A 15,659-nucleotide genomic window follows, 5' to 3' on the forward strand; every position below is an offset into this window, starting at 1 on the left:
AAGGGACTACTTAGAGTATAAAAACAATCCTTGGAGAAGGCTTTTTCCCTGATCTAAGAACACTTAGAAAGAGGAAACGTCAAGGAGAAATAACAATATTTCTCTGCATTACACCTCTATTGGGAAGGTGTAGCACTTTGAAGCATTTTGAAGCATTCCCAGGTTTCCTAGCCTTGCTAAATCTGGGAATGAGCCAAAATCCATGGGTAGATACGTAGGAACGCCCACACTCGACCCATGGAACGCCTTCCAAATGCAGCGCTGCCTTCCATTACTCCAGGTTTACCAAGGAACGCAGGGCCATGGAAGGTGGCCTTGTGTCACTTGATAAATCTGACTTAGGGAATGCGTTGGCATCAGGCGTGATGTAAGGGTAACGCAATCAAATGATAAATATGGCCCAAAATACATATTTTACTCCTCGGAGCCAGTAAGTCAGTGGACACACTGACTGTCTTCATCTCCCTACCTCAAAAAACAGCACATTCCCCACCAACTGAGAGGCTAGGGAGTGATGTGCAGACAGGAAAACAACGGACTGGCCATCAGTTTTACAGCCATGAAGTTCCGGATCCCACAGGGCCTCGTGCATGAGGGGCCAGAAGCTATCTTTGCCTCCTTACCTTGGTTGAACTTGTCAGTGAAGTCCAGGCAGCACTTCACCAGGTTCTGGGTGTAATTGAAGGCATCGGCTGTTAGGGTCTCCACATTTACGGGCCCAATCTCTAGAGCTGTGGAGAGAAGAAGAGGGCTGTCATCAGGGGGAAGAGGTGGGAAACAGAGTGGGGTGAAGCAGTTCACATCTGCAGACCCTGAACTTACCCAAGTGTCTAGGATTTCACTTCCAGGTTCTGAAACAAGCAGGACGTAGCTCCAGGTCTAATTCCGTTCCAACAGAAGGCAGGGCAGAAGGAAGATGAAAGAGCGGGTCATACATGTGTTTCTCACTTCTAACAAGTAGACAGCAGTATAGGACACATCTGTCCCTCTTAAATTACCCATTAGATGTGAGAAAAGATCATAGCTGGAGTTGACATCTTCCACCACCAGAGGGCAGAGTGCTTCACTGCTCGGTCAGGGTACTGCTTGTTAAGGTGGCTGCATTTTTATATGTATTTCTATGGTATATTACAGTGGTATTGAAAATACCACCAGAGGAATTCCAATTAAGAGTTTCAGAGTCCATTTCCTAGTGCATAGCAGCATTAATTTGTGATTTCTGAGAGTGGAGGCCAGGACCTGAAGGTAGTGATAGCAGTGATTATCTGGGCAGCATACAAGAATTAATGGAATTGTTCACAATGCAGCCAGGCTCTCTTTCTCAGTTTGAGAATAAGCTCTTTCATGACTTGTTAGACTCCTGGTGGTGTATGAAATACCATGCTTCACAGTTTACGGACCCTTATCCTGCTGGGCCATGATTGCACGTAGGCCTTCTTGAGCATTCATGAACCTGGATCCTGCTGGACCAAGATAGCATCCTAAACATTTACAGACCTGTCGTTGTGGACTTGGATCCTGTTGCACCACGCCAGCATCGAAGCCAACTCAAGTATTTAGGGACCTGGATCCTGCTGGGCAGCGACAGCACAGCAGCCAAGTAGACCGTCATCTACTACGAGTTCAGCCTCTAGAGCCAAAGTGTGATATGTGTCTTGATTCACTGATGCAATATTTGAGAACCCATATGATCCTGGACATTCCTGATATCAGGACTGTGGTTGCTCCCTCTTTTTTTAGATTTTTAAAAGGAGCAATGGCTAAGACGTAGGAGGGTATTCAGAGGATGGCATATGCAGGATACTTGCCAATTTTTGAGGGATGTCCCGAAATCTTAAATGTACAAGGCACAATAATGCCATCAGCACTGAAAGGAGAGGAGTACAGGTGAAATGATACCAGGCTTCTCATCATTCATGTCTCCCAGGCTTTGGCAAAGGTGCTGGGAGGGATGATAAATGTTCTAAACATGAAATGTTTTACCTTGACTAATAAAATGACTGTGAAGCTATTGGATAGATAAATATCACAGGGCACTGTGTGCGAAAGGGAATAAAAACCATGGAGTAGGTTTCTGTACATGAAACACAATTTTCATTTTTATGTCAGCACCATTTTAAAAATAACTTTATTGTTCTGGGCTAATTCATGACAATCGACATGTTTCACTGCTGTGGTCAGGACTAAAATCCTATTTAGACTGAAGATGCCTGATATCAGTGCCCTCATTGCTACCTAGTTAGACTTGGTGTCTCAAACAGAGAAATCTTTTCATTGCTGATATTCCAAGTCTTCGCGTTTTGGTGAATTTTTGGGGGAACTAGCCCTCTATATCATCCAAATGTACATAGCGTACTAGCATACCAGAGGCAACTAGAAATATCAGCGATGCATATAACGTGACCACGCAACCAAGTAATTGGAATATGTTTTAGATTTGAGTCTGCACTAAACACCACCAGCATCGGCTCTCATGACCACACTGGCGTTGCTCTCCCATCGCGGCTTCTCTACTTTATGGCCATGCTTAAGAACGAGCAGGTGCTGGTGTTGAAATGGATGCTTCCATCTTCTTATGTTCTGGTGCATATATTCATGTAGGAACATGTGTCCGGTCACTACAGGTGAGACTGGTTCATCAAAGTGCCTTTCAGCTTCCCCGGGTCTTCTAATAGATTGTGAGAAAGCCTGTGCGACCCCTATGTGAATGCTTTTACACTTGATGGCTCTAACTGAATACCTTCAGAGAGCTCAGCAAATCAGTCATGGAGTATGATTGCTCCTCTGTGTATGGGGGCTTGAGTCCAGTGCTCAATTTGTGCCGGTGGTTTCCGGTGCTCGGTACCTGTGCTTAGTTGTCAACACCAGCTCTTATGCCAATCTGCCACATGGTGGCGCTGCTTTTGTAATTTAAAGATGAGCATAACAACTGTTACCAAATATACACATTATGCATTACAAATGACTATTGCCTATCTCCAAAACCCTTGTTATACCTTTGTGGGCCTGGAATAGTCTGAATTGCCCCACTTGTAGGAGTGTTATGTTTAGTAGTTGTGCACTTGGCTGAGCTGGCAGGGCAGTGGGTGGTGCAAGCTGCAGTGGCCTCCTGACAATGGTCCTTTAACATTTTGTTTTTTTGACAAATAAAGCACTGCTTGAACCAGGTGCAGTAAATTATAGACGTTTGTGACAGTTGCTTTCCCTGACCTGGTTAAGCAATTCTTTTGTGCTGTTGCCATTTTACTGCACCCATCCCCATCTTGTCTCATGCTCCACTCTTCATGCTAGACATTCAACATTTTGAATCTCTAAGCCTTGTTTTTCATAGTTTCAAGTTACTGGTGCTCTCTGGTCTTCTATTAGTGACTATGGTCTTTGGTGTTCCTCACAGCAGCCTGGAGCTCGGTTCAGCTACCAGAAAGGAAGGAGCTACAGCTGAGGTTATCTGAACCTTACTTTGTGGATTATGGGTGTGATTGAAGAAGACCAGAATTCCCCCCTTGGTCTCCTTAGAGGGTGAAGTGAATCTCATGCAGAACTGTGATCTGTACCTCTTAACATTTTCTTAAATGAAATATAACTTCCATGTATTACTCTAGAGCAGGGTAATGTATGTGCCTGTGCTCTCACAACTGGTAGATTTCTATTTAGGTAAAAACATTGAAAATTATGTTGTGTATATTAATAACTTACTTATCCCACAGCGGACAATGGATGTAATTTTCCCGGAAGTGTTCTTGGGTACCATGCTCAGGTAGATGTGAGTCTTCAGAAAAGGAAAGTTATTCTGTAGGATGAGAAGAAAGGAGTATGAAGGAAACACTGAAGATGAAGTCACTCTGGACTGACTTAAGTCAGGGTGTTATCAGACACTGGCATAGACCTAGGGAAACCTACTTACGCTGTACGTGCCACACATTGAGTAATTGTGTCTCCTCATGTGGTACCTACTGGTTGGATAGGTGAGAAGCACAGATTTTGTACGATGCAAAGTTCCTTAATCTCAGACTGGATATCTCCTATCAGAATGGGTCTGGCCACCAAACAACTACATGTGATCCTAGCACGGAAGTCTATGAGAAGAGGTGACAATGAGCTCCTATTGATGCTCCTGGATTGTGGGTGAGGATACAGGTGCAGTGTAAACAAACCCAGCAGCATCTTGCTCTTCTTGATGCTGCAGGATAAACAGTTGAATGAGGGTTTCCACTCTTCAGCAGGACCAGGCAGAAGCGGGCCCTTTGAACCAGGATACAGAGGAGAAACAATGGCGTGGACCAGTCACTGACTTCCTGTGGTCCCCGCATCTACTGTTTTCTAGCCCTAGCAGAGTGCAAGACCTAGGAGTGGATCGCTTGCATCATCTTATTACAACATGTGATTGTCAGGTTATTCCTGGTTACAGGTTTAGTGACCCATAACCCCTAGTAGTGAGAGTGAGTAAGTTTATCTAAACCTGCACCTTCATTTCTATTTCTTCTACAACTCCTTCCACCACCCCGCCCAGCTGCCCCATTCCACTGTTATGCTTGTCTACAGGCATTATTGACCACTTTAATCAATAAATTGATGCCTGCTGCAGGCTTTGAATAATCCACTTAGAGAGCTGCGCACCACAAATACACATTATGTAAGCATGTCAGTTTCCTCTGAAAGCCTACTGGGGTCAGCGGCAAAACCAGGATACAGTCAGTGGACATTAGAAGATAAAGGGCCCATTTCACAAAGGTAAACTTAGACCTGAAGTCTAATTTGAGATCTAAAGTCTAGATTTATGGATTAAAGTTAGACTTATGGACTAAAGTTCGACATCAGGTCTAAATTAGGTTTATGGTCTAAAGTTAGACTTCACGTCTAAGGTCAGGCTACATTTCAGGTCTAACGTTAGACTTATGTCTAAGCTTAGACTTCAGGTCTAAAGTTAGAGTTATGGTCTAAAGTTAGACTTCAGGTCTAAAGTTAGACTTTTGGTCTAAGCTTACACTTCAAGTCTAAGGGTAGACTTATGTTCTAAAATTAGACTTCAGATCTAACGTTAGACTTATGGTCTAAGCTTAGACTTCAGATTTAAAATTAGACTTATGGTCCAAAGGTAGACTTCAGGTCTAAAGTTAGACTCATGGTCTAAAGTTAGAGTTAAGGTATAAAGTTAGACTTTCGGTTTGAACCAAGACTTCAGGTCTATGTTTGCCTTTGTGAATCAGGTCCAAAGTGTATTTCAACTCTATTGCAGATCGTATATGATTTAACTGCACTGGAAGGTGTAAGGAGACCAGCAATGGGGCCAGCACACATCCTTACTTATGCCAATTTTTACCTTATTAGCACATTGAATACAGTAACAATAGTGGGGAAATAAAGGGATCAGTAGCACAGACGAATAACATTTCGAGCACCCACGCACTTATATAAAGTATCCACCAAATCCACATTGAAGATGGAGGCTTTTCTTCCATACTCAACAACAGTGAGTAAAGCATGTGAAATATAAGCAGCAACGACATGGACTACCTTAAAGTTTTTTTTACACTCATTGTTCAGAAATCGATCAGAGTTTTTGCATGAAAAGTTTAGGACATGGATACATGGCCTGAAAGGAACCATGTTTCAATGTCGGTTTCAAATGTCGATCTTCGCTGAGACCAGGAGGGACCCAGTCCACCTAAAGCTCTGGAGAGAGCCACTATTCTTTTATACTCATGAGGTATGCAATATACTTGAGGGGGGAAAAATAGGGAGAATGCATTTTTACCACTGACTTTTATTGAAGCAGAGGCAAGCTGCCTGACCCGGATCATTTGGTGTGTATGGTGACAGACAATCAGCATTTTGTATTTGACAGTTTCATTACACAGCTCAAACAAAAACAGAGTTCTAATCTCTGCAAACAAAAATAAAATGTTGGAATATCCCCCTCCAAGAATTATGAAGGAAGTGTTAACCTTTGATGTCAGAGGTAATGGAGGGGGGAGCGTGTGTGACAGGCATCAATGCTTTATGTGTGGCAGTTTTGCAAAACTCCAATTGGGTTTCTGCAAGCAGGAATCAGGAGGAGGGAGACTAGTCTTGAAATCGGTGGTCTACCTCCTGAATCAGGAGGGTTGGCATATATGCTTATAACTCAAGATAGACTTTGAGGCATGGGTTGCAAAACACTCAGAAGCACTTTAACTCAGAATGAGCCAAGCCTTCCTTCTATCTGCAGCACACGATTCTCCTCAAAACTAAGAGTCCGGAAGGGGGACAAACTGTCCTCTTTTTCAACTGCGAGAAGATCAAAGTCTGAAATGGATTCCACGATCGTGGACCATCACCGCCCAAGTGATCATATGATATGAGACTGAGTGTGACCCACTACTTTCTTGTTGAGGGAGGCGAGGTGGGCAGTATGCTAGACCTTAAGAAGGTCTTTAGACGTATGCATCAATGCAACTTTGTCCAAGCTTGGTGAGATACCCTGATAATCACATAGGGTGACCACCTCTCTTTGAGACACTCTTTCCAGTTCTCTACCTTCAAGTGATAAGCTAATACATTCTGGGCATTTCAGCCTTGTTTTATTCCATAAACCGTATTAGACTGACACACCTGAAGTCAATGATTTGTCGGTGAAAAGTTCAGGACTCTAGACAGTGATAGCAATGACCTGGAGCAAGGTGGTCACCCGGTATTCACAGGGCTTCCAGAATAAGAGACTGTGGCAAAGCCAGGTTTGATGGATGATACAGCAGCCCTTAAAGCAACTTTATTGCCAGATAAGGACATATTTATAAATATTTCAGTAAGGAGCAAATGGTACAACAGATACTATGGGGCGTATTTACAAGAATCTGGTGCAGCAGCACTGATGCGCCAGTATTCTTGCATCACCCCTACCCCACCTAATGACACCATGGGTGGGCCGTATTTACAATATGGCGCACCATGGCGGTCACTAGGACAATAGTGTCAGAATTTTTAACGCTACTGTGGTGCTTTGCTGCACTAGCGTCACAAAAATGTTACGCTAATGCAGCAAAGTGCAAGGAGGCCCACAGGTTACTATGAGTTAACACCTGCTCTGAGCACGCATCAAAAATGACACCAAAAATGGCGCAATGAAATGTTGTAAATTTCACTGCGCCATTTTTGCAAGCCTCCTAGTGCCGGAACGCCCCCCCTTCATACATTGTGCCTGACACAGGCATAATGTGGCTCAAGGGGGTGCAAAGTGGTGCAATGCATGCTTTGCACCATTTTGTAAATATGGCGTGGCAAAAATACCTCCTTAACACTACATTAGTGTAAAAAGAAAATGACACTAATGTGGCACAAGGGGTGGGGGCTAGGGGCTTGAAATATGCCCCTGTGTTTTTCCAGTTCTAAGTACGGCAAATAGCAGGTAACGTGATTGCCCAGTTTACTGGCACGCAACCTGAAAATGATGAAAGTCAAGTACCTTAAATATAAAGATGTCAGCGTGGTCACACTCACCTGCACGTAGTGCGCCAGGTGCATGCCCAGGTAGTTCTCCGCATTATCCAGGATGATGGTGACCCCCATGTTAGAGGGGGTGGAGTGCATGTCCAGTAGCAGATCGTAGGGATTGGGTGAACCCTTGGGACCGAAGATTAAGTTAATCTCCTTGGCTCTTTTTTCTTCATAGGGTGTGTCCTCTGTGTCTGGGGCACTGGAACGGGGCGAGCAGGTGAAGAGCGGGAACAGAGAGATAATATGCCTTCATTAGACTAACAAGTAAAGTAAATTGACTCTCCCCCTAAACCTGATGGACAAAATATCAGCTGACATCCTTCAATGGTTGCAGATGTGTAGATACGCTTTTGTGACTTACAGACATAGGGCTCGATCTAAACAAAGGTTTAGACCTAAAGTCTAACTTTAGAGCTGAAGTCTAAATTAAGACCGTCCTTAGCACTTACACCCAAAAACTGTAACTCGCTCTCAGAACGTTTTGAGGACTTCGGAAAAGTCACTGGACCTGATTACGACCTTGGCGGAGGGGATTACTCTGTCACAAACGTGACGGATATCCCGCCCGCTGTATTACACGTTCCATTATATCCTATGGATGGCACTGTTGCTATCTACTACCTGCACTATCGCAGCCTGAGCGAACGCCACTGTTGGTATCAGAGCTGCCTGCACTATTGCAGCCCGAGCGAACGCCACTGTTGGTATCTGAGCTCCCGGCATGGCCGCTGTCTCAGCTAAACTGCGTTGTCACTGTCTGACCAACCTGCACTGTCGTTCTCTGAGCCACCTGCACTGTCGCTCTCTGAGCTACCTGCACTGTTGCTGTCTGAGCTACCTGCACTGTCACTATCTGAGCTACCTGCACTGTCGCTATCTGAGCTACCTGCACTGTCGCTATCCAAGCTACCTGCACTGTCGCTCTCTGAGCTACCTGCACTGTCGCTGCCCGAGCTCCCTGCACTGCCACTCTCTGAGCTACCTGCACTGCCACTCTCTGAGCTACCTGCACTGTCGCTATCTGAGATACCTGCACTGTCTCTCTCTGAGCTACCTGCAGTGTCACTGTCTGAGCTACCTGCACTGTCGCTCTCTGAGCTACCTGCACTGTCACTGTCTGAGCTACCAGCACTGTTGCTCTCTGAGCTACCTGCACTGTCGCTGTCTGAGCTACCTGCAGTGTCACTGTCTGAGCTACCTGCACTGTCACTGTCTGAGCTACCTGCACTGCCGCTCTCTGAACTACCTGCACTGTCGCTGTCTGAGCTACCTGCACTGTCGCTCCCTGAGCTACCTGCACTGTCGCTCCCTGAGCTACCTGCACTGTCGCTCCCTGAGCTACCTGCACTGTCACTGCCTGAGCTACCTGCACTGTCGCTCCCTGAGCTACCTGCACTGTCACTGTCTGAGCTACCTGCACTGCCGCTCTCTGAGCTACCTGCACTGTCACTGTCTGAGCTACCTGCACTGCCGCTCTCTGAACTACCTGCACTGTCACTGTCTGAGCTACCTGCACTGTCGCTCCCTGAGCTACCTGCACTGTCACTGTCTGAGCTACCTGCACTGCCGCTCTCTGAGCTACCTACACTGGCACTATCTGAGTCACCAGCACTGTTGCGGCCTGACCTAAATTGACTACTGGTATCTCAGGTACCTGCACTATCGCGGCCTGAGCTAACTCCACTGTTGGTATCCGAGTGACCTGCCAACACTGTCGCTCTCTCAGCTGACTGCACTGTTGCTATTTAAGTTGCCTGCACTGTTGCTGTCTGACGGCACTATCACTGTCTCAGCTACCTGCACCATAATTATCTTATCTGTCTACACTGCACTGCATGTGTCAGCTCCCTTCAATACCACTCTCTGATGTGCTCTCTGCACTGTCACTGTCCAAGCTACCTGCACTGTCACTGTCAAAGCTACCTGCACTGTCACTGTCACTGTCTGAGCAACCAGCACTGTTGCTGTCTGAGATAGCTGCACCGTCGCTGTCTGAGATACCTGCACTGTCACTGTCTGAGCTAGCTGCACTGTCTCTCTCTGAGCTACCTGCACTGTCGCTTTCTGAGCTACCTGCACTGTTGCTGTCTGAGCTACCTGCATTGTCACTGTCTGAGCTACCTGCACTGTCACTGTCTGTGCAACCAGCACTGTCGCAGTCTGAGCTAGCTGCACTGTCTCTCTCTGAGCTACCTGCACTGTCACTGTCTGCGCTACCTGCACTGTCACTGTCTGAGCTACCTGCACTGTCACTGTCTGAGCTACCTGCACTGTCTCTCTCTGAGCTACCTGCACTGTCACTGTCTGCGCTACCTGCACTGTCACTGTCTGAGCTACCTGCACTGTCACTGTCTGAGCTACCTGCACTGTCACTGTCTGAGCAACCAGCACTGTCGCTGTCTGACCAACCTGCACTGTCGCTGTCTGAGCTATCTGCAATATTGCGGACTGAGCTAACTCCACTGTCAGTATCTGAGCAACCTGCACTGTCACTGTCTGACCAACCTGCACTGTCGCTCTGTGAGCTGCTTGCACTGTCGCTGTCTGAGCTACCTGCACCATCGCTAATTAAGCTACCGACACTCTCCCTGTCTGAGCTACCTGCACTGTATGAGCTCCCTGCACTGTTGCTGATTAAGCTACCTACATTGTCGCTGTCACACCCTTAGCTACCTGCACTGCAATGTCACAGAGTGAGCTGACTGCACTGTCGCTGTGGGAGCTCCTTTATGTGTCTGAGCTTCTTGCAGTGCCACTCCTTCATGTGTCTGAGCTCCCTGCAGTGCCACCCCTTCATGTGTCTGAGCTCCTTGCAGTGCCCTCCTTCATGTGTCTGAGCTCCCTGCAGTGCCACTCCTTCATGTGTCTGAGCTTCCTGCACTGTCGCTCTCTGAGGTCCCTGCAGTGCCACTCCTTCATGTGTCTGAGCTCCCTGCAGTGCCACTCCTTCATGTGTCTGAGCTCCTTGCAGTGCCCTCCTTCATGTGTCTGAGCTCCCTGCAGTGCCACACCTTCATGTGTCTGAGCTCCTTGCAGTACCCTCCTTCATGTGTCTGAGCTCCCTGCAGTGCCACTCCTTCCTGTGTCTGAGCTCCCTGCACTGTCGCTCTCTGAGGTCCCTGCAGTGGCACTCCTTCATGTGTCTGAGCTCCTTGCAGTGCCCTCCTTCATGTGTCTGAGCTCCCTGCAGTGCCACTCCTTCATGTGTCTGAGCTCCTTGCAGTGCCCTCCTTCATGTGTCTGAGCTCCCTGCAGTGCCCTCCTTCATGTGTCTGAGCTCCCTGCAGTGCTACTCCTTCATGTGTCTGAGCTACCTGCCTTGCTCAGTCGCAGCCTTAGCTACCTGCACGGCATTGCTCTGTCACTGACTGAGCTCCCCGCACTGTTGGTGCCTGAGCTGCCAGCACTGCAACTCACCTGTCTGCACTGCCCTGTGTGCCTGTGGCTGTGCTTGGCCGTCACTGCCTGAGCTGTGGTGTTCTTCAACAGGTTTGGTCGATATCAGCTCGTCTGTATTATTGGTCGTTTTTGATATCGCCTAAATATGGCCAAAGTGATGAATCTTTGATTAGAAGCCAGGTTTCTGGTTAGGGTTTCTAGGAAGCCATCACTGCGACTAGAACATATCACTTCTGCATGACCACGAGTGACCTGTCTTGACACTCTGAGAAATAGGTCATGTGTGGAGAGGTCCTTGTTCATTTAAGTGAAGTGATTAACTTCCCTGGCAGTTTGAGGGCAAACACCTGGGAGGTCACCAGAGGCTGCCAGGTGTGTCCTGGCGCGCCTATTGCTCACTGCCTCCACACATCCAAGGACTATTCTAAAGATCCTATCCTGCTTACTCATGCATGTGTGACCTTCTACCCATCCATGCTCCTACTAAGAAGGGGGACTGCACCATCAAGGAGTTTAGGGTTTCCAGCCAGGAGAGACCCTGAGGAATAGCATTTATCGTATGGTAGAGACCATGCACTGAGGCTCTGACCCAGGACTCCCGGGGCAGCAAGGTGTCTCTTCCCTGGAGGACGCTCACTTGGTTCTGGCCTGAACACTGCAGGTAGGCTTGAGACAGATGCAAATGTTCTTGTTGATTCAAGTTCTTTGCTGTGCTTTTTTCCATCTCTCTTTTAGTTCCAGACTCCATTCAGGGGGCCACAGGGCAAACAGGAGCAACTGTGCACAAAACTTTATGGTTGAGGTCATTGGTCACTGGTCACTAGTGACCGGGGGCTTGTGCTACTATGGCTCTGCAAGCTTGGCCGAGTGCACTTGACTCCCAGAGTAGCTTTGTCAATGGCCCAAGGCATCTCAAGGAGGTAGTGTGTCAGACAGAGACACAACATTCAAATAGTCACACAACACATGCAATAATGTAATGTTCAGCCCAATGCTTGTCTGTGTCTTAAAAGGTTTAATTATTTTATCATAACAGAACGTAATATGTTACAAATGGAGTAAACAATTCTACAGGGAGGCACTACAGGGTTCACAGCTTTCTCTACAGAATGAAAGTATAGGAGTGTTCAAACTCAAACGAAGGCACAATACGTTCCAGTGGAGCAGATTTGTAAATGCTCCCAATCTGAAGTTAGCACTTTTTAAAGGTAATAAGGTAACCCTGTGTTAGTCTATGGGAGAGAACAGTGGAATATGACTATGGACCACAGATGGGGCCCTTCGATAGAGATCTTTTCTTATGCAACCTGAGGTCCAGAATGGGCCATTGATGCATGCCCTGGTTCCACCAGAGCAGGAAGGGGATGGTGTATCAAGGAGAGAGACTGCAGTGGAGTGAAGATAAAACTACCTATGGACAACCACAATTGACTGTTTTATTAAGGCAGTGGTATTCCTAAAGATGCCTAAAGATCCCAAACACAGGAAAAAAAACTAAACCAGTAGCAGGAAGCTAGGGATAAAAACAGGGAAAGACTGGGGGGTACGTAGGAGTCACGACACATGCATACTGAAGGTGGTGCAATGGTAGCCATTTTGGCTTTTACCATGACAACATGGCCCACAGATGAGTTAAAATGGTATACGGGGAGAGATTAGGAATGCCAACAGACTGCAAAGGGCAGGGACCTTCGTTTAAAAAGAAAAATATACATAAACCTAATAAAATAAATGAAAGGCAATATCTGTGTTTACTACTTCTTTCAAACGTTGACATCTGCGATATCATGTGAACCACAATAGCTTACACTCTGAGTGACCCCCCTCGTCGTGCACCCCCCTCAGTCACCCACCTTAAGATGCTCTCCAGGAAGTACCTTCTGATGTCCTCCAGAGACCCAGCACCCCAACGACTGAGTTCCCAGAACCCCTTCCACCTCCCCGAGTCACCCACCTTAAGATGCTCTCTAGAAAGCAGGTGCTGATGTCCTCCTAAGACCAGGCAGCTTACACTCACAGTGAACCCCCACACCCTGCCCCCCCCCCAGTCACCCACCTTAAGATGCTCTCTAGAAAGCAGTGGTTGATGTCCTCCTAAGACCCAGCAGCTTACACTTAGAGTGATGCCCCCCCCTCAGTCACCCACCTTAAGATGCTCTCCAGAAAGCAGGTGGTTATGTCCTCCTATAACCCAGCAGCTTGCACTCAGAGTGACCCCCGTGCCCTGCCCCCTCAGTCACCTACCTTAAGATGCTCTCCAGAAAGCAGGTGGTTATATACTCCTAAGACCCGGCAGCTTACACTCAGAGTGACTCCCGTGCCCTGCCCCCTCAGTCACCCACCTTAAGATGCTCTCCAGGAAGCAGATGTTGATGTCCTCCTAAGACCCAGCAGCTTACACTTAGAGTGATACCCTGCCCCCCTCAGTCACTCACCTAAAGGTGCTCTCCAGAAAGCAGGTGGTTATGTCCTGCTAAGACCCAGAAGCTTCCACTCAGAGTGACCCCCCTACACCCTACCCCCCTCAGTCACCCACCTTAAGATGCTCTCCAGAAAGCAGTGGTTGATATCCTCCTAAGACCCAGCAGCTTACACTTAGAGTGATGCCTTGCCCCCCCTCAGTCACCCACCTTGAGATGCTCTCCAGGAAGCAGGTGGTTATATACTCCTAGGACCCAGAAGCTTACACTCATAGTGACCCCCGTGCCTTGCTCCCTCAGTCACCTACCTTAAGATGCTCTCCAGGAAGCAGGTGTTGATGTCCTTCTCAGTGAAGCGCACCATGGCCTTTGCAGCCCGGGGGTTCACCAGGAAAGGTGTGGCATTGAAGGTCTGGCGCTGCAGTTCTGAGGGGTCTTTCAGCCACTTCTTAGCCAGGTAGACCCCGGCCAGCTTGTTCCCCGAGGTGCCCCCGCTGACAGCAACTTTGGTCACAGGCTTCAGGGAGACTGACTTAGAGGTCATGTCACCGTCCTTCTCTTCTGAGATTGCCATGCTAGAAACTGCCAGCTGTGGAGAGTGGCATAAAAGGGAGAGAAGGGGGAGAGAAAAGCTCAGTGCACACAGGTGCATGTTTAAAATAGGCCCTGTCTGTCCCTTCCTTTTGTCTCCTGACTGCCCACTCTCTTCACGGCCAGCCGCAGCTCAGGTCTGTTCACCTTCTGGTTCTGATCTCATCTGGCTTCCCTCACTGGATGAGGGAGGATACTCAGAAACACACTGTACACGCCTTCCAGGAATTCTAAGCAGCTCAAACCACACTTGTCACCTCTACAGGCTGACTCATCTCACATCTGTGGACACTCCCTGTGCGGAAAAGCAGATGTAGGCAACCACTTCACTAAGGAATGGCAGATACAGGCAACCACTTCACTGAGAAATGGCAGAGGCAGGCAACTACTTGACTAAGGAATGGCAGAGACAGGCAGCTACTTCACTAAGGAATGGCAGAAGCAGGCAACCACTTCACTAAGGAATGGCAGAGACAGGCAGCTACTTCACTAAGGTAGGGCAGAGGCACGCACTTTTACCCCCTATGCCGGCACTAAATTTGCTGCCGAGCGCCAATGCAGTCATCCTTGTTCTACCGTGGAAGGATGACTGAGTTGAGGGGGAGATTGTTTTTATGCAGCAAGGGACACCTTCCTGCACAAAAATAATCTTAAATGGCGAGTTGCTATACAGAGAGCAAAAAACGAGGAGAAATTAAAGCATTTTTCGTTGTTGCGACATTCTAACCCCACCCCTAGGGGTGGCATTAGATTTTGGCGCTGCCTCAGGTTTACGAAATATCATAAATCTGAGGCAGCGTCAAAATGCAATTGTTGTTGCTGTGGCACGCCCACAACACCCATTGCACGCCCTTCCACGCACAGTGATGCGTGTGAAGGGGCTGTGACGCTCTGGTGGCAATAGGGCCTTGTAAATCTATAGATCTCTTGCATAGCTGCTTTGTGTAAACACAGAACTAAAAGGGAGAGTAAACAAGCTGAGCATACGTCTCACTTACGCAGACATTTCAGTAACTCACACACCAGTATGACACACTCCACATGATGGTATGTTTTTACATGACAAGGCATAGTTTGATTTGAAAATCAAAGACAAAGCTTGAAGTCTGCACCACAATGTGAAGCAGGTTTTTAATTTTAGCATCCAGGCGCTATGTGTCAAAGGTCAAGGAAGCCTTAACATGAACTAAACTTTGGTTTAAAAGCCATCTCTTAATTTGCCAGCACTGCTTGTTGCCAGCTGCATCTAGGGGAGGCGACCATTAAACAGGGGTACCGGGCCATAGCGGGTTCCCTCCCACCGCACAGAGGTCGCTGCAGCGCTGGTTATTACTTGCAAGGAAGGATGTATCCTTAATCACTGAATGTAGGACTTTAAACCAATAATTCCCACTGTATGGAACCTAATTCATAGGACAAGCAGGTATTTTGTCCACAGGGCGGCGCTGTTGTTTCAGGTAAAGTTAGAGTTTGTCACACTATTAGAAAGGAGCGGTCCTGTAGTATTTGCCTGAAAATACTGAACAGTTTATCTTTTCACGAATAACCGAGCATTTTTGGAGGTAACACTTTAATTAGGCTAAGTATATTCTTTAATATCTCCATTAACATCATATTATGGCCCAGGCTAGCCAGAGTGGCGCTTATTATCAATGCTTCACTTCTTGTAGATTTGCCCATCATAAACATATTCGAATATATCACCAGTTTTTACTCATCTTCCTTACGTAGCCTGTCTCCACATTTGCGAAATGGCTTGAACCCCTGAAATAGGAG

General features: G+C 47.3%; 1 protein-coding gene across 1 annotated transcript in view; it reads right to left on the minus strand.

Moving 5' to 3' along the window:
* LOC138293670 (N-acyl-aromatic-L-amino acid amidohydrolase (carboxylate-forming)-like) overlaps positions 1-14,136 on the minus strand; it is a 29,418-nt gene extending 15,282 nt beyond the window's left edge. The window contains exons 1-4 of the mRNA XM_069232974.1: positions 13,601-14,136; positions 7,477-7,672; positions 3,697-3,790; positions 624-731 (exon numbers count right to left, since the gene is read on the minus strand). Of these exons, the coding sequence (XP_069089075.1) occupies positions 624-731; positions 3,697-3,790; positions 7,477-7,672; positions 13,601-13,944 (742 nt within the window). The 5' untranslated portion in view covers positions 13,945-14,136. The remainder of the gene's footprint in view (positions 1-623; positions 732-3,696; positions 3,791-7,476; positions 7,673-13,600) is intronic.
* Positions 14,137-15,659: the final 1,523 nt, after the last annotated feature.

This window comes from Pleurodeles waltl, chromosome 4_2 (assembly GCF_031143425.1).
Source record: "Pleurodeles waltl isolate 20211129_DDA chromosome 4_2, aPleWal1.hap1.20221129, whole genome shotgun sequence".
NCBI lineage: Eukaryota > Metazoa > Chordata > Amphibia > Caudata > Salamandridae > Pleurodeles > Pleurodeles waltl.